Source organism: Chlorocebus sabaeus, chromosome 5, assembly GCF_047675955.1.
Source record: "Chlorocebus sabaeus isolate Y175 chromosome 5, mChlSab1.0.hap1, whole genome shotgun sequence".
Lineage (NCBI taxonomy): Eukaryota > Metazoa > Chordata > Mammalia > Primates > Cercopithecidae > Chlorocebus > Chlorocebus sabaeus.
In genome coordinates, this window is record NC_132908.1 from 72190171 (window position 1) to 72211820 (window position 21650).

At 48.8% G+C, this 21650-nt stretch overlaps 2 protein-coding genes across 9 annotated transcripts in view; both read right to left on the reverse strand.

Moving 5' to 3' along the window:
• Positions 1-7045, reverse strand: LOC103233315 (carbohydrate sulfotransferase 5). 4 transcript variants are annotated; one of them, XM_073015577.1, is made up of 4 exons: positions 6935-7045; positions 4560-4718; positions 3046-3110; positions 1-1810 (listed from the first exon to the last, which is right to left on the reverse strand). In XM_073015577.1, the coding sequence occupies exons 2-4, from the start codon at positions 4620-4622 to the stop codon at positions 622-624; spliced, it is 1317 nt and encodes a 438-aa protein (XP_072871678.1). In that variant the 5' UTR covers positions 4623-4718; positions 6935-7045; the 3' UTR covers positions 1-621. The 4 variants fall into 4 exon arrangements, with proteins under 4 accessions (XP_072871678.1, XP_072871679.1, XP_072871680.1 ...); XM_073015578.1 differs by having other exon boundaries at positions 4560-4715; positions 6935-7044; XM_073015579.1 differs by lacking the exon at positions 6935-7045 and having other exon boundaries at positions 4560-6927.
• TMEM231 (transmembrane protein 231) overlaps positions 7005-21650 on the reverse strand; it is a 22449-nt gene continuing 7803 nt past the window's right edge. For 2 of the 5 annotated variants that reach the window (XM_007994096.3, XM_073015582.1), the window contains 5 exons: positions 17693-17821; positions 17218-17361; positions 14580-14661; positions 13084-13189; positions 10033-11900 (listed from right to left, as the gene is read on the reverse strand). In XM_007994096.3, the coding sequence (XP_007992287.3) occupies positions 11720-11900; positions 13084-13189; positions 14580-14661; positions 17218-17361; positions 17693-17821 (642 nt within the window). In that variant the 3' untranslated portion in view covers positions 10033-11719. Of the gene's footprint in view, positions 7110-10032; positions 11985-13057; positions 13190-14579; positions 14662-17217; positions 17362-17692; positions 17822-21650 lie in introns of those variants that run through there. The other 3 variants (XM_073015584.1, XM_073015585.1, XM_073015583.1) reach the window with 3 other exon arrangements.

A 21650-nucleotide genomic window follows, 5' to 3' on the forward strand; every position in this document is an offset into this window, starting at 1 on the left:
TTGCAGGATTTTTGAACAAATTTATTTATTTATTTATTTGATAGAGTCTTGCTCTGTTGCCCAAGCTGGGGTGCAGTGGCACGATCTCAGCTCACTGTAACATCCACCTCTGGAGTCCAAGTGATTCTCCCACCTCAGCCTCCCAAGTAGCTGGGATTATAGGAGTGTGCCACTACACCTGGCTAATTTTTGCATTTTTAATAGAGAGGGGGTTTCACTATGTTGGTCAGGCTGGTCTCAAACTCCTGACCTCAGCTGATCCACACCCTTCTCAGTCTCTCAAAATGCTGGGATTACAGGCGTGAGCCACCACGCCCGACCTGGAACACATTTAATTTAATTTAGCAGAACTTACTCCCTGTGCCCAGAATAGGTAGGGGCAAGTGTTGCTTTCCATGAAGAGTGCACCTGATGAGAAGGCAGCTCCAGAGGACTCAAAGGAAAACGGAGAATCAGGAGAAAAAGAAACGTGCAGTCCTTGCCTACCTCAGGGGAGGACCCCAAACTCCCAGTTCATAGTAGGGACCTGCTTCCCCATGCATCCCAGCTCCCTCTCCACCGTGCAGTCACCTCCTGGGCCTGGCAACCACAATTCGAGGCCTGCTCTAAGGCCCAGAGTTCTCAGTCATGTGAAGCCCAGCTGAAGTGGTCTGGGCTTCGTGGCAGCAGGAGATCCAGGGTGAGGTCACGCTGCTGGTCCTCAGAGTACACAGGCCGGTAGCCCAGCAGCTGCAGCGCGTCGGCGCACACCTCCTGCACGCGCAGGATCTTGGTGAAGGGCAGCGCGTGGCGCCAGGCCTGGGAGACGTTGCGCGCATTCCTAGACGAAGTCTGGAAGGCCTCGATTGGCTTGCCGATCCCCAACCCGTGGGTGATGTTGTGGATCCAGGTCTTGAGCTGGGGCGTGAGGGTCAGCCCGGTGAAGGCGTAGAGTGCTCTGATCTCTGCCAGCGGCTCCCGAGCCAGGTCCTCGAAGCGCACCAGGCGGTAGCGGCCGCGCAGGAAGGGTGGCGGCTTGACTGTGGCGGCCTCCGCGATGCGCACATGGCTGCGACACACCTCACGCATCAGGCGCAGGTGAGGGTCGGCCTCCACCCACCTGCCATTGGTGCCCAGCACGATGCCGTTGTCGCGTGCCAGTAGTGGGCCCGCCGTCTCCCGGGAGCGCAGCACGGCCCGCGGGTCGCGCACCAGGTGCACGATGCGCAGGTTGAGCGCGGGGTCACTGAGCAGCGGGTAGAGCACCTGCAGGTTGAAGAAGCGCACCTCCTTGAGCACCACGTGGCTGTAGGAGCGGCAGGCCTCCCGGGCCAGGCTGAAGGGCTGCCGCGTGCACAGTGTCTTGCATATGCCCTCCTTGCTGATAGAGCCTCGGGGAAAGGCGTTGCAGGCGGGCGGCGAGCACAGCGCGCGGCTCGTTGCCCAATTGAAAAAGGCGGACAGGTTTCGGCTCTGTGGCATGTAGGCATCAAACACGTCCATGTCGCACAAAAAGACGGAGCGCATCAGGTCGCGCACGGCCATGTGCAGCGTTGCGGCGCTGCCTTGCGACAGGGTGGTCCACACGTGCCACGCGGGCTCCATCAGGTAGAAGACGTCGGGGTGCTGGCTGAAGAGCTGGCCCACGAAGGACGAGCCTGAGCGCCACGAGGACAGCACCAGCACATGCACACGCTCCTCGCCGCCCGCTGGGGATGAAGGCCCTGGCCGGGAGACGACGAAGAGCAGGAGGCAGGTGGTCTGTGCCAGGAGGAGCACGGTCACTGTCCTGCTGGAGAAGCGTGGCAGCCGCATGCTGGCGGCTGGAGGCCTTCGGGCGGGCGGAGTGGGCAACTTTAGGGACCGGGGCCCTCACGCCCATCCCACGCCCCAATTACTGCCCAGTGCCCTCAGGAAGCAGCCCTTGGATTTGACTACCCTACCCATTGGACTTCCCAAGACTCCCAAGGTCTCAGTCGAGCACTTTCCCAGGAATATGGAGTCAAGATATAGCCCAGAATATAGTCTGTGCTCAGAAGTACAGTTGCAGACAAATGTGGGATACCCTCAAATTGTCTACCTACCCACCCACCTACTTACATACCTACAGGCTATCTATCCGTAGAGAAAAATAGTATGTTTCACAGAGAACTTCTGTCTTTTGCTTCAGGATACCTCTTAGAGAGGCCCTTTTAGGTTGCTGAGCTAAAAGGGCTTGATGGGGGCTTCCGGGGATGTCAGAGCACCAGGCTTGCGGAGGTTGAATCCTGGCTCTGCCACTTCCTGGCCTATGATCTTGCTTATGAAGATCACTTAAATCTCTCTGTGACTGATCACTTTACCCGTGTGTAAAAGAGGGATAATTCTGGTACCTGGCTCACAGGATTTGGGGGGATTGGGGGGTTATTATAATGAAGATGGGGGAAGGGAATATGTAGTCATGCCCATAACTGAGGATTGCACCTTTTACGTGGTGTGCTTCTGCACTATATAACTTTTTTAACAGGCAGGTATAACACTTTTGTCGGCCGGGCGTGGTGGCTCATGCCTGTGATCCTAGCACTTTGGGAGGCCGAGGTGGGTGGATCACGAGGTCGGAGGTCAGGAGATGGAGACCATCCTGGCTAACATGGTGAATCCCCGTCTCTACTAAAAATACAAAAAATTAGCTGGGTGTGGTGGGGGACGCCTGTAGTCCTAGCTACTTGGGAGGCTGAGGCAGAAGAATGGCATGAACCTGGGAGGCAGAGCTGGCAGTGAGCCAAGATAGTGCCACTGCACTCCAGCCTGGGCAAGAGAGCAAGACTCTGTCTCAAAAAAAAAAAAAAAAAAAAGAAAAGAAAACTTTTGTCGTTAAAAATAAGCAAGTAAATAAAGTGCACAAAGAACACCAACTGTTGCCATCACTGGTGGGGGGTGAAGTGCTGAAGGCAGCATGGGCTGCAGAGGGAGGGTGTCCTGAAGCCCTGTGGGTTCACAAGGAGACCAGTTGAGGCGGAGCTGGCATGGAGCCAGAGAAGCAGAGGTGAGAGCAGAGTACTGTCCCAGCCAGCTGAGGGAACTCACCACTGTCCAGGGCTGCTGGGAGAGCTGCAACACTGATCACAAACCCATGGGAGATGTCTCGACACCTGGCAAAACAGGAAGGAGAGGAGATCAGAGTCCTATAGAGAGAGACAGCCCTGTACATAGAAAGCTCTCCGGGGTGGGAGCAGAACTGTCCTGCCTGTCTTTTGCTTCAGGATACCGCATAGACCTTTTGGGTTGTGGAGCTAAAGGGCTTGATGAGGACTTAGGTGGATGGATGTCACAGCACCGCCAGGCTTGCTGAGGTGGAATGAGTCTGAGTAGGGCACTTCTCCAAATGGCTGGGAACCGGCCAGGTCTACTGATGGATGGAGGCGACAGACCTGGCTCTGAATCCCAGCACTGCCAATGGGGAGCTATGAGACCTGGGGCAAGTGACTTAACTTCTCTAAGGCTCAATTTCCACCTCTGTAGAATGGGATTTGCAACATTTAATCTCTTAGGGCTGTTGTGAGATGCTGCTGCAAACACCTATGAAGAGGGGACCTGGGAAAGTATTCCTTACACACGTGCCCCTGTTACTGTTATTGTCCCTGTGCTGAGCTACATCTGGAGAGGAAGAACCGCCTCCACCTGGGGAGTCTCCCTCCAGAGGAGACACCCACAGGCCACCTACCCTTCCAATCCCTGTATCTCCCAGGCCATTCTCTGGCCTCCAACCACCCTGAGCCTTTAGTGGACCTTAAGAATATCACACGTGTCTCACAGGGTGGAAGGAACACTGAGCTGGCCTCCCGCATTCCAAGGTCCCAAAATGTTCTTCTGTTTGCACCTGTTGCATTCGCAATGCTCTCAAGGCTGGGCGACTTTGGAAGGGAGGAGCCTGGAATTTTTCTCCTTGCTCCTACATCCTTTGCTGCTTGCCTGCCCCACTCCCCTGTCCACATCACCCATTGAGAGAAGCCAGGGTCTAACTTGTGAGCAGATCTCATCTCTGCTCCTTCTCCTCAATGCAGGGATTGGAGTGAGTGGAGGATGCCCAACACCTCTGTCACCTGCTGACTCCTGAGCTACCTTCTGGTTCCCCATACCCCACTCCTGGAAAACCTGGAAGATGAGGAGAGTAGCCCCCCACCTCCTCTACATGTGTGACTGTACTTTTTCCAGTGCTGGCTGATGGATGGTGGGCTCCCCTGACAACAGAGTGCCAGAGAGGAAGGCAACTCATATTTTCTGACTTCAATGATCACAAGTGCTAGGTGCTTCAAGTCCACCGGATGACTTAACTCAGCGGGCCCTGAGGGGGGCATGATGATGTCAATTTTTCAGGTGAAGGACTCAAGGCTTGGAGAGACAGCAAGAAAGCTGGGACCCCAGGACTCCTGTTCCTAAGCTCCTGGCACTTCTGATCCCAGGCTGTGGGCCTCTCCCATGTGTGATTGCTCCCTGCAGAGTGCAGGACCTTGCTGCCCTGGCCCAAACACAGTTGTCCTGGCCAGCCCAGCCCTTCCCTGGTAGGGAGGATCTTGACCCCAAGCTAAGGTGTTTGTTACCTGTGTTCCAGGAAAGCCAGAGGTCTTCTTAAGAAGGTGGTTGAGCCGGGCGCGGTGGCTCATGCCTGTAATCCCAGCATTTTGGGAGGCTGAGGTGGGCGGATCACAAGGTCAGGAGATTGAGACCATCCTGGCTAACACTGTGAAACCCCGACTCTACTGAAAAATACAAAAAATTAGCTGGGCGTGGTGGTGGGCGCCTGTAGTCCCAGCTACTCGGGAGGCTGAGGCAGGAGAATGGCGTGAACCCGGGAGGCGGAGCTTGCAGTGAGCCGAGATTGCGCCACTGCACTCCAGCCTGGGCGATGGAACGAGACTCCGTCTCAAAAAAAAAAAAAAAAAAAAGAAGGTGGTTGAATCACCCTATGCCATACAGAGTCTCCAGAAGACCAGTTCCTCACTGGGAGCTTTCTGATAAGGAGACTTACATTCAGCACAGTGGACAACTGGCCAAAGGTTCAAAGTTAGGGAGAACCAGTTAGGCAGGCCCTATGATATGCACTTTCATCTTCATGATTGAATGTTATCCTCCCTAGTCCCTAAGAGGCAGAAATAAGCATCCCTATCTGTTTTAATTGAAGCAGTGGGGCTCAGAGACATGAATACCCAGTAAGAAAGTGGCAGGGCTGGGGCTTTAGTCCAAGAGTCAGACTCCCAGTGCAGGGCTCTGTGGTGGGTCACATTCCTAAGCCTTTGTCCAGAGAACTCTTCCATCCTGGAAGGAACATTCCCCTTCCCCTCCAAATTCTTCCCTTTTTTGATTCTTTTCTGGGGGCACATATTTATTACGTTTAATTTTTAGAAAAATAATACAAACAGGTCACACGAAATTCAAAAAGTAGAGCTGAGGGCATCACAGCCTTGACCTTCCAAAGTGTTGGGATTACAGGCGTGAGCCATAGCGCCCAGCCAAAAGTGCAATTCTTGACTGCCTTGCCTCCATGTGAAAGGGAAGAGAAAGGAATGTCAACATTTGCTAGAGGTCGGACACAGTGGCTTACGCCTGTAATCCCAGCACTTTGGGAGGCCTAGGTGGGTAGTCACCAGAGGCCAGGAGTTCAAAACCAGCCTGGCCAACAAGGCAAAACATATCTCTACTAAAAATACAAAAATTAGGCCAGGTGTGGTGGCAGGTGCCTGTAATCCCAGCTACTTGGAGGCTGAGGCAGGAGAGTCGCTTGAACCCAGGAGACAGAAGCTGCAGTGAACTGAGATCATGCCATTGCACTCCAGCCTGGGCAACAAGAGTATCCATCACACACACACACACACACACACACACACACACAAAACAAAAAACAAAACAAAAGAAAAAACATTAGGCCAGGTGTGGTGGCTCATGCCTGTAATCCCAGTGTTTTGGGAGGCCAAGACGGGTGGATCACCTGAGGTCAGGAGTTCAAGACCAGCCTGGCCAACATGGTGAAGCCCCATCTCTAAAATTAGCTGGGCATGGTGGCTCATGCCTGTAATCCCAGCTACTTGGGAGACTGAGGCAGGAGAATCGCTTGAACCCAGGAGGTGGAGGTTACAGTGAGCCAAGACGGCACAATTGCTCTCCAGGCTCTGCGACAGAGTGAGACTCCATCTGAAAAAAACAAAACAAAAAAAAAACACAAAAATTTGGGCCCAGTGCAGTGGCTCACGCCTGTAATCCCGGCACTTTGGGAGCCTGAGGCAGGTGGATCACCTGAAGTCAGGAATTTGAGACTAGCCTGGCCAACATGGTAAAACACCGTCTCTACTAAAAATACAAAAATTAGCTGAGTGTGGTGGCGTGCATCTGTAATCCCACTTACTCCAGAGGCTGAGCAAGAAATCCCCTGAGCCCAGGAGGCAGAGGTCGCAGTGAGCCAAGATCGGGCCACTGCACTTCAGCCCAGGCGACAGAGTGAGGCTCCATCTCAAAACAAACAAAAAAACATTTCCTAGGCACCTGTAGTGTCCTGGGGCCCAGAGGACCTTTCCTGAAGCCCAACATCAAGCCCCTGGAAGCAGTGAGGCACGACTCCAATTCCCCGGAGTCTGGTTCCAAATTAACTCACCAAGCTATTTTTTCTCAAGAATTTTATGGAGAGCTTTTGAAAGCCACACCTTTTGAAACCCAAGTATGGAATAAGAACCGCCCCCTCACCCCCGCCCCGCACAGTGAGGATTCCTGCGTGCAGCCAAAGCCGCAGCAAGACACTTCCAAACCAGCGCTAGCAGGGGCGATGAACTTTCCACGTTGCTGATGGAAAAGCCACTTCCAGCTCCTCCCGCCACCCCAGGCCCCCGGTGCTGGACAGAGGAGCGTCCCAGCTGTGTTACTGGCCCAGCCCCCAGCTCAACAGAGTGTGGGGACACCCCCCGTGGAGAATGAAGAACCGAAGTACCTCAAAGCTTGGCGTGTCTGCCCGACCTGGAGGGGTAGCGAGAGGGACGCCTCTCTGGGCTCAGCAAAGGCTCCCAGTCTCTTCCAAGTTCCACCGCACAGCCAGCTTCCTCTTCACTGGGAGAGTCCGCAGGGGCTGACTTGCTCCTTAAGGTCCCAAGACTATTAAGAGACACCTGGTGACGCCGGGAAAGGGGGTCTAAGAGGCATGGACGAGAGTCGCGGGGGGACCAAGACACTGAAAGCTCCTGGAGACTCGAGGCAGAGCGAAATCTGGGAGCAGGGCAGGAGTCTCGGAATGGGATGTCGAGGGTGGGAGTGTCCTGGGGCTACCACAGGGAAGGACGCAGCGCAGAGCTCCCTTCGGAGCCCGGCACTGCGGCCCGCGAACCTCGGCACTGCCCGGTCAGGCGCTTTCAGACGTGGCTGCGGCCCCAGAGTGGCCGGCAGGAGCCAGGGAAGTGGAAGAAGGAAGGAAGGAGCAACTTTTGTCCCCAGCTCCCTCTCCCCACCCCTGATCGAGGGGCCACGCCTCGGGGAGGGGCGCCGTACGAGGGCAGGGCCGGAGGGCCCAGGTGGGCTGGGGCTCTAAGAGGCACGGGGTTTAGCCGAGGATGTCAAAGGACGCTGGCAGAGTCACTTCTCATCTAACTGACCACAAATAAACGTTGTAACCCGTCCCCCCGCAAATCCCCAGAGAACCTGGGAGCTCCTCGGAGGACAAAGGCCCTAGTGAAGGAAGTCGAATCTTAATCTTGGCCCTCCTTGCTCTCCGGGGCATCCTTGCAGGGAAGGGACTTGGAATCCAAACCCTTCCTAAGGCCCCAATCTCAGCCCCAAGCCAAGACCCAGGCACCTTGACACAGGGACCAACGCTGTCTCCCGGTGCAGCGTCCCAGCCGGGAGGAGTTGAGAGACCAAGTGGCCTTAGGAGCTGTGCCCTACCTGCCCTAGCCTCTGCCCAGAGGCGCAGGCTTGATAACAGGTTCTGACGAATACAGGATATGTTTCAGTAAATAAAAGCTCCCCACCCACCCCTTACAAATAACAGGTCAGCCCCAAGTGGTGGCACACGACTGTAATCCCCGCACTTTGGGAGGGGAGGCAGGCAAATCACTTGAGGTCAGGAGTTCAAGACCAGCCTGGCCAACATGGTGAAACCCCGTCTTTACTAAAAATACAAAAATCAGCCATGCGTGGTGGCACATGCCTGTAATTCCAGCTACTAGGTAGGCTGAGACAGGAGAATCGCTTGAACCCCCGAGGTGGAGGTTGCAGTGAGCGGAGATGGTGCCATTGCACTCCGGCCTGGGCGACAAAGCAAGACTCCATCTCAAAAACAAACAAACAAACAAACGGGCAGAGTCCAGTCATCTGAAAAGGATAGAGCATTGGGAGGTCCTTTAATCCATGGTGGTATCTGCAACAAGAAGTCCCAGCTGCGGGGAGTAGAAATTAACACAGTCTTTCCTGGCCGTGGTTTGGCAATGAATTAAGATCCTTAACAACAGTCGTAAGTTTTTTGAATGTATCTTAAGGAAATAAACCAGCAATAAGGATTTCTACGCAAGGTTTATAGAAGTGTTGTTTATAATACTAAAAAGGTTACCACAAAAAAGATTAGAAAGATGTGTGCCAGAATGCCAACCATAATAACTGCTGTGATCAAACTGCTGTGATCCCAGCACTTTGGGAGCCAAAGCAGATGGATCACTTGAGGTCAGGAGTTTGAGACCAGCCTGACCACCAAGGTGAAGCCCTGTCTCTATTAAAAATACAAAAATTAGCCAGGCGTGGTAGTGGGCACCTGTAATCCCAGCTACTCAGGAGGGTAAGACAGGAGAATCGCTTGAACCTGGGACGTAGAGGCTGCAGTGAGCTGAGATCATGCTACTGCACTCTAGCCTGGGTGATAGAGTGAGACTCTGTCAAAAAAAAAAAAAAAAAAAAAAAAGAAAAGAATAACCACCTACTGGTACTATGCTTATTACCTGTGTGATGATATAATCTGTACACCAAAGCCCCAAGACATACGATTTACCTATATACGAAACTCATACATATATCCCATGAGTCTACAACAAAAGCTGGAAGGAGAAAAAAAAGGTAAAGAAATAATTGCTTTATTAGCCTTACATGATGGAATATTAGGGGAGTCTCATCTGACTTAAGCCAAAACTATACTAATCATTTGGCAAAATCAGGAGTCTTTCTGCCTCCAAATATTCAGTAATAACATCAAACCCTAACTTAGCAATGGGTCGGAGCTGAGTTAATAAAATCCCATATACTTCTTGCCTTTTTTTTTTTTTTTGAGACAGAGTCTAGCTCTGTCGCCAGGCTGGATTACAGTGGCAGGATCTTGGCTCACTGCAACCTCCGCCTTCCGGGTTTGAGCAATTCTTGTACCTCAGCCTCCTAAGTAGCTGGGATTACAGGCATGTGCCACCACGCCCAGCTAATTTTTGTATTTTTAGTAGAGATTGGGTTTCACCATGTTGGCCAGGATGGTCTCGATCTCCTGACCTCATGATCCACCCATCTCTGCCTCCCAAAGTGCTGGGATTACAGGCGTGAGCCACAGCTTCCAGGCTCTTGCCTTTTATTTCCCTCTTGCAGCTATGCTATGATTCAGAGTCAGAAACTATCAAGATCTGGTCTGTAAATAATTTCAAATTCACCAGACACAGTCATAATTATCCAGCACGTAGATTTCACATGGCATGTGAATTCCACTGAAAACTCATCTACTTGGGGAAGAACTAGGGGACTTTCATCAAAGACTTAGTGGAAGTTCCAAGGTCTTTTGGCAGAGCCTCGTAAAGCATGGCCGCAGATGAGTAATGAAAACAGGTGTGTGCAACCTCTGCCCTCCTTATTCTTCCCCATTCCAAACCCTTTCTCTTGAAAAAGGTACATGCGATCTTCCATTTTGACTTTTTTTTTTTTTAAGAGACAGGATCTCAGTCTGTCACCCAGGCTGGACTGCAGTAGTGTGATCACAGCACACTGCAGCCTCAAGCTCCTGGGCTCAAGTGATCCTCCCGCCTTGGCTTCTCAAAGCATTGAGATTACAGGGATGAACCGTCATGCTCGGCCTCATTTTGAACATTTTAATTAGAAAGGTACAAAACATCATAGGTTCTTTATACAAAATTTGCATTAGAATAATTTAATAAAATGCAAACTAATGTTTGTACATTATCTTGTCATCCTTCCATATCTCATTGCCTTATGGGGATTTAAACAAGAAACTATTTTTCATTTAGATCTTAAGAAAAAAATTTAGGCATATAAAACAGCCTGAATATTAAAAAAAGACAAGGGGGACAGTGTTAGGGAATTCCTCTGCTTGAATACTTCAAAATAGCTTTGTTTCCAAAATTGTTTTTAGTCAGCCTAAAGGAGCACTAAAAATGAGAACTGATCTCCATGGTAAACTGAGACACACACTGAGGGGTGTGTTTCCGGGTGAACATGAAGCATGGATCACAGGGGCCATGTCCTCCCAGTGGTAATGACCTGCTTGGGATCAGAAAGCAGCTCCGTCTGTCCTTGGAGGAGACTGCACGTGTCCTCAGGAGATGAATGGGCTGAACAAACCGTCTTCCGTGTGCAGAGGCCCCTTCCAGTCATCTCTGCTCTTGCAGACACTTGCTTAGCCACGAGGGTAATCTGGCTGGACTGCTTGGCATTCTGCTAGTGGCCAGGCTGGACTGGCCTGCCCAGGCCAGCATCCTCTTTACTCCCTCACTGCTTCTTGTGTCCTTCCCAAAGCTGCCTGCCCTACTCTGATGGGCACTGTGGTCCTTATTCAAGGGAAAGGCCAGCCGCTGGGCTTCCCACTAGCCTTCCAAATAAACTTGTGGTTGTCAGGCAGTGGGAGTCAATCCCAACACCAACTCCTGTTGCCCCTGTCCTTTGCAGGAAGGGGGACGGCTGTCAAGGAGGAGGAGGGCCAAGTGCCCAGGCTGTTGGGTGAGGGCCAGAAAGAACCTGTTGTGACAATCCTTTCTTCCCTCAGTGCTGCTGAGGGGGCTGGGAATGAAACAGCCCCTCTGACTTCAGTCTGCTATCAGGGGCACAGACAGAGGGCAAAATAGGGTGAAGAGCCAGCCACAGTTCGGCAAAGATCCAGGGCTGCTCAGCTGAGCTGATAACAGAGGACTGTTGGGCTGGGGCAGGTGGACAGTGCAAGTCGCCTTCAGCAGCCCTCCCTCATGCCTGTGCTAATGCAGCCCTTGCCCTTGGGCCCTGCCCCTCCAGGTCTCCAGTTAGAGGCCTCAGCTCTGGAAATCAAAGCTCTGAATGGGAAATGGAGATGCCCAGGGGTGCAAAGTGCTAGTGATTGGCATGTTTGTCACAAGAGAGCCCTGGAAAGAGTAAGAGTGGCTCACAGTAGAAGGAAGAAATGCACAGCGTGTTTCTCAGTTCAACAGAGGAAAAGTCTCTGCTTGACCAGAGATGGGACTCTTTCCAAGATGTCTGAACTGACTGCCATTTTCTCCCAAAATTCAACTCTAAGGCAAGGAAGAAAAACCCAAAAAAGCTAATTATAGCCTCCAGGAACCCTCAGACCTTTCCACAAACTAGTCCTTGGTGATTCCGCGGAGCTCTGAAGATATGGAACTTGTGTAGAGCAAAACTGGAAAGAACTGTTGTCTCTGAGGGGAAAGGCACACAAGCCGGCATGTGTCCTCTGGGCTCTTTCAAAAGGTCCTAAGATGTTCCCAGGAGATGACAGTGAGGCAGCCACGGTCCTGCCGAGTCTTCAGAAACGGCCTTCCTAGGATAAGTGCTCCTTACACACTTCTCCCCGGGGCGTCGCTGTCACAGGGATGGTGGTCACCACCTGATTCTGAAACACGAAGATCTTGATTCTTTCAAACACCCAGAGGAAGATAAGCAGGATGCTGACATACTGCACCCAGGCGAACTTTACCATCTCCCAGAATCCTGGCTGATAAGTATGGACAGCTAAGGAATGGAGGCCCACATGGTGTTAAGTATGAAGAGAAAATCCAAGACGGAACTGGCCGTGGCAGAGGTATCTAGAAAGGAGGCAGGACCTCTGTCACGTACACACCCAGATGGAAGGTGACCTGCTGAACTTGGCCAAATGGTAAAACCAGCCACATTTTATTTGAACTATTTATATACTAAGCTTGATGACCAACCTCCTAAACAGACAATTATGCCAAACTACATTGATCACAGACTAGAGACATCCTGAGCTGTTAACCAGCCATCATCCATCAGGGACTCTTCTAAAATCTTCCAGTTGTGTAAACTTACAATACCTTTATTAGCCCCTGCCTAATCGTACCTGTATGGAACACAATTTAGCTGCTTCCTAGGTTTGTGTCTCTGGAATTGTAATTCCTAAGGCCCTAGTTAAAACGCCTTCTCTTTTGTTTGCTTCTCTGCAGTGTTCGTGTTCGTTTCATTTCCTATTAGTTGACCTAAGTCAAAATTAAACCAAAGTTTAGGTCAGACAGGGACTGGCAAGAATGTTTCACATAACCTTAGCATAAAAAGGATAATATATGATTACTAAGACATACAAATGGATGATTCTTACCTAGAAGAATTGCTTGGAAACAAATAGGACCAAGAAATGAATTATTTGTTCCTGTATGAATAGCAGATATACAGTCATTTTTTGAATCATGTAGCCTAAAATGTCAAAGACACAGCCATTTTCATGAGGCTATAACTCTGTCGTGATTTCCAAGAGAACACTTCCCACATCAGTTACTACTTGAGACAACTGAGGAATCATTCCTCTTTGAAAACTGAACTGCCATTTAATTTTTTTTTTTGTAATTGTTGTTTAAGAGTCAGGTTCTCACTCTATCACTGAGGCTGGAGTACAGTGGCACAATCATTGCTCACTGCAACTTTGAACTCCTGGGCTCAAGCAATCCTCCTGCCTCGGCCTCCCAAATAGCTGGGACTACATGTGCACACCACTAGGCCTGGCTATTTTTTTTTTGGGGGGGTAGAGACAGGGTCTCACTATCTTGGCCAGGCTGGTTGTGAACTCCTGGGCTCCAACGATCCTCCCACCTTGGCCTCCCAAAGTGCCGAAATTATAGGCAGGAGCCACCACACCCAGCCTTACCATGGACTCTTTAACAGAAAGGATATGAAATGACTTCCACAGGGTATCGGATGATAGCATTAATCACAAATGGAGCATCTGCGGCTCTGCCCACCAGCCAGATGGGGTTGGGATCATTCAGGATGGTGGTAACTGCAATGCAAATAATTAACCATTAACCACGATGGCTGTTTGACCCTGGCAGTTGAAGGCTATAAAGATTATTTGATTCCTGGAAATTATCGTGTGCTTCAGAACTGAAAGAAATCATTCAGAAGGAAAGAGAAATTGCATGTGCAAAGTTGATCACACATTATTTGCTAAAATCATAGTCAAAATACTTTTGTTAAAATACATTAAAAACTTAGAAAGTTTCTTCTACACGTGCTGAATGGCTAACTGAAGGAATACTATACTGCCACTAAAAGTAGTATCACAGCTTTGTAGTTGTGTGGGGAAGTATTTATATCCCAAGTTTAAATAAATAAAAATAACCTGGATCCCAATGTGTTTCTACACTACAAGAGCTGTATAAAAAGATCCGCAGAAGGGTAAAGAATGAAAGGAATGAAAAAATAGCTGATTTCTAGGGCACTGTTTTCTAGTTTTGTTTTAAAATTCCCTCTATTATTGCAATAATGCCACTAGTATATGACACAAAAGCAGTAAGCAATACTGGATTTGCAGTCGTCCCCCTTGTGAGATGTCTGTGTATAGTTTCCATGATGTCTGGTTGCCAAGTAACACTCTAGATGCCCTTAGAGAAAACCTCAGCCACCGACCAGACAAACGTGCCGAGTCAACACATGCCCTGGCCTAGAGCTCTGTAAGGAATGAGCACATTGTGCCTTCTGGCAGGAAGCAGGGGCACTCCTGTTCTCCTGCAGGACTGCTAATGTGGGGAGAGTCACTCACGTCCTCTGCTTTGCATGAACAGCAATTTGTCTTTGGCATCTGTTATAGGTGTGGTATGGGGAACAACTCAATTACGCTTACATTTTTTAAAATGGCAACTCATCAAGCCAGTGGTAGGAAAATGATGGCATTTAACTATCACTAACCTTCTGGACCATGGGATGCTAGAGGGGTGGGGGCGGTCCCAGGTCTGAAGATGAGGACGAAAAGGACAAATCCTGGACAGCACATTTGCTCCCATCGTTGAGCATTCACAGGTTTTCACATTTTTTTTTTTTTTTTTGAGACGGAGTCTCGCTCTGTTGCCCAGGCTGGACTGTAGTGGCCGGATCTCAGCTCACTGCAAGCTCCGCCTCCCGGGTTTACGCCATTCTCCTGCCTCAGCCTCCCAAGTAGCTGGGACTACAGGCGCCCGCCACCTCGCCCGGCTAGTTTTTTGTATTTTTTCAGTAGGGACGGGGTTTCACCATGTTAGCCAGGATGGTCTTGATCTCCTGACCTTGTGATCCGCCCGTCTCGGAGGTTTTCACATTTTTATCATAAGGGTTCCAATTCTGCTTGTCTCTGTTGCCCCCACTAACCTTGAAAGTCCTGAGCAGTGGCTGAATGAGCTCTACCTGTGACTCACCGTTCCTCTCCTGGTAGGCAGCAACAATATGGGTGAGGTCGTAGTCATAGGCAAAGGGGCTGGTCCCATTGATCACGGATACCTGGTACACAGGAGGAGGATGTGGTGTGAGCACCTGGGAGACTCCTCCTCTCTTCCTTCTACCCTTCTGCCCACCCAGGCTGGTCCCACAGAGCACCCTCTCGTTCTTGGTGGCCTACTGCAGTATCAATAATCTTCTCTTCAAAGATGAATAAACTCTCTTGCAACAATTTAAGCCCGTTTACCCTTAGTCTTTCTTTCTGTGGATGGAAATAAGGGGTCAGTGTCCATGTTTCATAGGTTTTAAAGCTATTTTTAAAATACCCCTCTCTATCTCAGTGGGAGAAAGAATTCCTTAAATTATTTTAATAGACCATATTTTCTCCAGGTGTGGTGGCTCATGCCTACAATCCCACTGACTTGGGAGGCTGAGGCAGGAGGACCGCTTGAGGCCACGAGTTCAAGGCTGTAGTCGATGATGATCATGCCACTCACTATACTCCAGTTTAGGAAACAGAGCAAGACCTCATCTCTCTCAAAAAAAAAAAAAAAAAAAAAAAAAAAAAAAGCCAGGCATGGAGGCTCATGCCTCTAATCCCAACACTTTGGGAAGCCCAGGCAGATGGATCACTTGAGACCAGGAGTTTGAGACCAGCCTGGCCAACATGGCGAAACCCCATCTCTACTAAAAAGAAGACAAAAATTAGCCAGGTGTGGTGGTATATGCCTGTAATCCCAGCTATTCAGGAGGCTGAAATCAGAGGATCTCAAGCCTGTCTGGGAGACGGAGGTTGCAGTGAGCCGAGATCATGCCACTGCACTCTAGCCTGGGTGACAGAGCAAGATTCTGTCTCAAAAATAAAAACAAAATAAAAATAAAAACCCCTACACAAAAACGAAAAAAAGAAACCATACTTACAACTCTTTGTCATTTTCTTGGTCTTATCTGGGTGCTAAGTTCTTTATCACTTTTAAACACAGAAATAGATAAAATGCAAACCACAAGCGTGTGCATTTTTCCCTCAAGAAAACAAGACTGCTGTTACTGTAATCTGATATATAGACATTCAAACAAAAAGTGCCACATTCATTTCGTATGTTGCACCTTCCTCTTCTTTACAACTTACGTTGATTATAGCCAGAGCAACAGTAAAATCTCCTATATAGCTACAAGTACTGGTTTATGGCTATAATAACCGATAACATTCCTTTTTCATTTTCTAAAGTACCTCAGCTCGACTTCTATGGTCGCCATTGTGATAAAAGGAAAGTGAGAAATGAGTGATTAGATGAATGAGTTCTGTAGACAGACAGAAAGTTCCTGGCTCTGTTATACTTTCAAGCTTCGAGTCTTTGGGAAAATTAATCACTGTAAGCCCCAGTTACGTCTTCTGCAAAATGAATTCATTCTTTAAACAAGTATCTGTGAGCTTACCATGTGCCAGGCAGTGTGCTAGGCACGGACGTGATAGTATTTGAGATGCCACTGCTGCCAAGGCTGAGGGAGACAGCAAATAAACACACAAACACATATCCTGAGGAGGCCAGGTGGCAGGAGGGAGAGTCTGGCTGAGGGATGGTGGAGGGAGGGGCTGTTACTGTAGATGCAAGTCAAGGAAGGACTGTGCTTGGGGATATCTGAACAGGGACCTGAATGGTGTGGTCCGATAAGCCACGTGGATGCCTGGCAGAGGAAATGGCAAAAGCCCTGCGGTGGCAGCTGCTTCTTGGTTTCGAGGAACAGCAAAAAGGCCAGGGTGGCTGGAAGGGAGCAAGGGGGACAGTGATGGGACAAGTGGCTGGAACGCTGGGAAAGGACAGTGCAGGCAGCTCAGAGGTTGCTGTGACGATTAAGAGATAATACAGGTAAACCCCTGCACTCAGGGGTGGCATGTCTTATGGGTTCAGTAAACTATGGCTAGTAATATTTCTGAAATACTTTACATGAACATTTTACATCATCATTTTACAGTATCCCTCGGAGTACATCCTGTGTGTGACCAAGTGTGTGTATGGAAGACAGAATGTGTGTGTGTGTGACCACATGGACCTAAAAGCAACAGGCAATTTAGTTCTTTGACAAATATAGATTTTGTTTCTCTTCCCTTCTAGATGTAACTATGCATGTACCTTCTCTGTAGTTTGAAAAAATTCATGGCAAGAATTCTGCAGAGACCCTCTTTGGTGCCACCCACAGAGAAATGATAGTTCTATTTTTCTTTTCTTTTCTCTTTTTTTTGAGACAGAGTCTTGTTCTGTCGCCCAGGCTGGAGTGCAGTGGCGAGATCTCGGCTCACTGTAACCTCCACCTCCTGGGTTCAAGCAATTCTCCTGCTTCAGTCTCCCAAGTAGCTAGAATTATAGGCACGTACCACACGCCCGGTTAATTTTTTATATTTTTAGTAGAGACGAAGTTTCATCATGTTGGCCATACTGGTCTTGAACTCCTAACCTCAAGTGATCCATCCACCCGCCTCCGCCTCCCAAAGTGCTGGGATTACAGGCATGAGTCACCGCGCCTGGCCTGACATTTCTACCTTTCATCCCCCTCTTTAAAGAACTTAGTGAACAGTAACACACAGAAACAAAGGAGCTGGACAATGAGAAGCGCCCTTACGTTGTATCGGGCATCTAGGCCACCACAGCTCAGCGGCTGCTTCTGCTGCAGCCTCAGGTCTCCGTTCACATATAATTGGGATCCCGGGACAGGAAAGGAGGACTGGAGAAACGCCATGCTCTGCATCACGAGGGTCACCATCCTCTGAAATCATTAGAAGGACCAACATACCAACCGCCATCAGATCTGAAGGGCTCTGGATGCTAAGAGTCACCTGTCTTGGCTGAAACCTAAGGGGCCCTCACATACCTAGCGTAGCCATGCAGGAAACACTGCCTAGAACCTTCTGAGCTATTAACAGCCCATATCAGTTAACATGACTTTAGTGAAAACCATTCAATTGGCCTAAGTTAAATCCCAAGCTACGTGGGGAAGAGGGCCTGCTACAGTGTGGGTCTTCTAGAAATCAGAAGAAGGGCTCTGGTCTATTAAAAAGACACAAGGGAGAGGACAGCCTCCCCGTGGACTGACTCACGTGTAATTGATAGGAGAAAGTCAGGATGAGCTGCACACCGAGAACGTGCTCCGTGGACTGCAGGGGAAGCTCCAGCTTAAAATGTAGCATGTCCATCTTCCCATCCTGGTTCCTGTCTTCCTCTCTAGTCTAGGAAACCCAAACAGGGCCAGCAGCCCCGGTTACTAATGAGTCTGGGAGGAATCCACATCACTTCTGTGTCCTGCTGTACACAACAGGCATTCTCTCCCCCACCAAAAGAAAGAGAAGAACAGATAGATGTAAGTGCCTGAATACTGGGGAGAAACACAAAGTGCATGGCCCCTGAACTTCATATCCGAGTCTTTCAAATGTTCACTGGCCAAACTAAATGGGTGATAACAAAAAACATCTGGATAGCATTTGCGTCTTTTAGTTGTCTCATTTGATCTTGTTTATTTTGCACTGTCATTTTTTTTAATAAACATGCCTGAATTTGTATGGAAATTTTAAGTAGCACATCAGAATCGTCTTCTATGTCTCTAGAAGTCAACTTGTTAAAACAGAAAAACACCTAATCCTAATCATTATGCACTCCCCAACAAACTGAAACTCAACAGAAAATCACCAAGCTCTATCTTTTTTTTTTTCTGAGCTGGAGTCTCGCTCTATCGCCCAGGCTGGAGTGCAGTGATGCAATCATGGCTCACTATAACCTTCACCTCCCAGGGTCAAGCAATTCTCCTGCCTCAGCCTCCCAGGTAGCTGGGATTACAAGTGCCCACCACCATGCCCAGCTAATTTTTGTATTTTTAGTAGAGACGGGGGTCTCACCATGTTGACCAGGCTGATCTCGAACTCCGGACCTCGAGTGATCCGCCCACCTCTGGCTCCCAAAGTGCTAGGATTACAGGTGTAAGCCACCATGCCCGGCCTTACCAAACTCTATTTATAGATTCTGAAACCACAAGTGTCTTTGCTTCACATTCTTGATGTTAGATCTCATCTCATCATTCATGTCAGGACTTGAAAGCCTTGTGCATCTTTTAGTAGCAATCAATGAAATGAAAAAGGAAGCTATGTCAGATAAGCAAAGCATTAAAACCGTATCTATTTGATAAATTATGGGCATGAAAGGAAAGAAGACAAGAGGTCTGTAGAGGAAAAAAAGACAAAAATACAGCTTATGAAGCATATGTAGGCAGTGAAAAATAATTGGTGGCCAGGCGCAGTGGCTCATGCCTGTAATCCCAGCACTTTGGGAGGCTGAGGTGGGCGATCATAAGGTCAGGAGATTGAGACCATCCTGGCTAACACGGTGAAACCCCGTCTCTACTAAAAATACAAAAATTAGCTGCGTGTGGTGGCAGGCGCCTGTAGTCCCAGCTACTCGGGAGGCTGAGGAAGGATAATGGTGTGAACCTGGGAGGCGGAGTTTGCAGTGAGCCAAGATCGTGCCACTGCACTCCAGTCTGGCGACAGAGTGAGACTCTATCAAAAAAATAAACAAACAAATAAAAAGTATCCACTCCCACCATCCACAGTCTTGCCAAACAGTGATGCTAAAATGACGATCAGGAAAGGATGGTTACTGAAAAGTGATCACTGCTGACATGGTCCCTCTGCACAACTCTAAATCTTTTTGCTACAACTGATCCTTCCCCACTGTAGATTCCCAGAACAATTCTACTATCGTGTAGCAGCATTCCGACCTGGATCCACCATCTATGGATTCATTTTGATTCCCACCATTACTATTATGTAAGGAAGAGTTTTTTTGTGTGTGTGCTTTTTCAGGCTAATAAGGTCATTTGAAACGAAGAAATCTCAATTTTCAGAAACTTTCAATTATTTCTTTCTCTCTAAACAATAATGCCCTTCTTTTAGGTCTTGTTTTAGAGAAACCTCCCTCCCTTTTCTTTTGGATACTTCCTCTCTGCCCTGTTTCATCAGCTTTGGGGAGGGATATCTGCTACCGGGCTGATGATCAAGTTTCTGAGGTAATGATGGACTAGTCATTACGGGTAGGATGAAAAGAGCCTGCCTTGCGGATCATGAGGTCAGGAGATCCAGACCAGCCTGGCCAACATGGTGAAACCCCATCTCTACTAAAAACACAAAAATTAGCTGGGAGTGGTGGTGCATGCCTGTAATCCCAGCTACTCAGGAAGCTGAGGCAGGAGAATCGCTTGAACCAGGGAGTTGGAGGTTGCAGTGAGCCAAGATTGTGCCACTGCACTCCAGCCTGGTGACACAGCGAGACTCCATCTAAAAAAAAATAAAATAAAAAATAAATAACAGAGCCTGCCTTGTCTTCCTGTGGATTTTCTTCAATTGGGATCTGGGTAGAAAATGTTGTGTAACTCTCTGTGATGGATCCACACCTTCTAGAGCTTTAGGGTTGGACAAGAAGCAAAGATCACATTTCTCAACTTGCATCAGAGGATAGTGGTCAGGAGAGAACTGCCAGAAGAATCCAGACTCCAACACTGGAAGTGGGAGGGGGAAAAGCTCATTTCCTTTGATCTTCACAATAAATGTAAAGCCCCAGGCAGGCAGAACAAGTATTTTCCCATTACATAGATGAGAAAATCAAGGGTGAGGGAGGTTAGGTACAGCAAGTAATGGTGAAGACAGGATTTGAGATCAGGTGACTTCAAATCTGGTCCTCTTTAGGACCAAAATGTCCAGAATTATTAAAAAATTCAAAATGAAGACGGCAGGTTGGACAAATCTTCCTGCAAAACGGCAGCACCAGGCATCTATGTCTGTATACTTGCCTGTGCACATCCTTCCACTCCAAGTTCAGGGAGGACATATTTGGCACAGCAGCATCAATAGTGTCTACTTGTTAAATTCACTCAATGATCTGTTATGTACTTTTTGGAACCTACTACACGCCCGGCACTATTTCAGATAACGAGAATATAACGGCAAACAAAATAGACAAAGTCCTCATCCTAACGGGGAATACACTCCCAATGGAGAATGTAGAAAATAGTGACAAGTGCCACTGGCAGAAATGAAGCAAGCTAAAATTAGAGAATAATGAAGGTAAAATTTAACAGAAATTAGCCAGGGGTGGTGGCTCATGCCTACAATTCCAGCACTTTGGGAGGCCCAGGCGGGCAGACTGCTTGGGCTCAGGAGTTTGAGAGCAGCCTGGGCAACATGGTGATACTCTGTCTCTACTAAAAATATAAAAATTAGCCAGGCGTGGTGGCGTGCACCAGTAATCCCAACTACTCGGGAGGCTGAGGCAGGAGAATCGCTTGAACCCAGAAGGTGGAGGTCGCAGTGAGCCGAGATTGTGCCACTGCACTCCAGCCTGGGTGACAGAGCAAGACTCATCTCAAACAAACAACAACAACAGCAAAAAGAATTTAACAGAAATTTTTAAATATTCAGGATGACCTGACTTGTTGGAGTCCTGAAGGAAGTGAGGTGATGGGGTGCAGGAACATCTCAGAGAGGAGGGATCCAGGCTAACCAGGTGCCTGTGCTCTGGGTGCCCATGGGGCCAGTGCAGTTGGCAGAGTAGGTGAGAAGGAGAGTAGGGTGGAGAGATGGGGGAGAGAAGTTTCGATGGAAAGGATGTGTCTCCCACAAATGACCTGTCACCAGGCTAGACTCTCACCCTCCTGGGGCTGGCAAAGTTTGGCTGTGCTCCTCTGTTATCGCTTGGACCACTGAAGAAATAAATTATTTAATTCCATTTAGTTGAAAGTAAGTTTAACAAATACGCAATAGCTAACAAAGGCAGGCATTCAAAGGCTACTACTTCTTTAACACAAATTCTAGGTCTCTAACCTCTAACTGGTGCTTAGCCAAGAGAATTCACACATCACAGCACCACCTTATATCTACAAGGTATATGCAGGCATTGGAACAATTTTCATATCCATTCATTGTCCCATGTGATTCCTCTGCATATCCCAGGAGAGAGGTGGGTACTCTCACGCCCTGTATATGGATAGATACATTGAGGGTGAGGTTATGA

Excerpts from the sequence above, each read along its gene's own strand:
- LOC103233315 (XM_073015577.1), bottom strand. The coding sequence starts at position 4,622 with ATGAGCCACCGCGCCCGGCTCAACCACCTTCTTAAGAAGACCTCTGGC. Across the intron at positions 3,111-4,559 it reads CTGGCTTTCCTGGAACACAG|GTGTCGAGACATCTCCCATG; the intron begins GTAACAAACACC and ends CTGTTTTGCCAG. Across the intron at positions 1,811-3,045 it reads CCCAGCAGCCCTGGACAGTG|GCCTCCAGCCGCCAGCATGC; the intron begins GTGAGTTCCCTC and ends GCCCGCCCGAAG.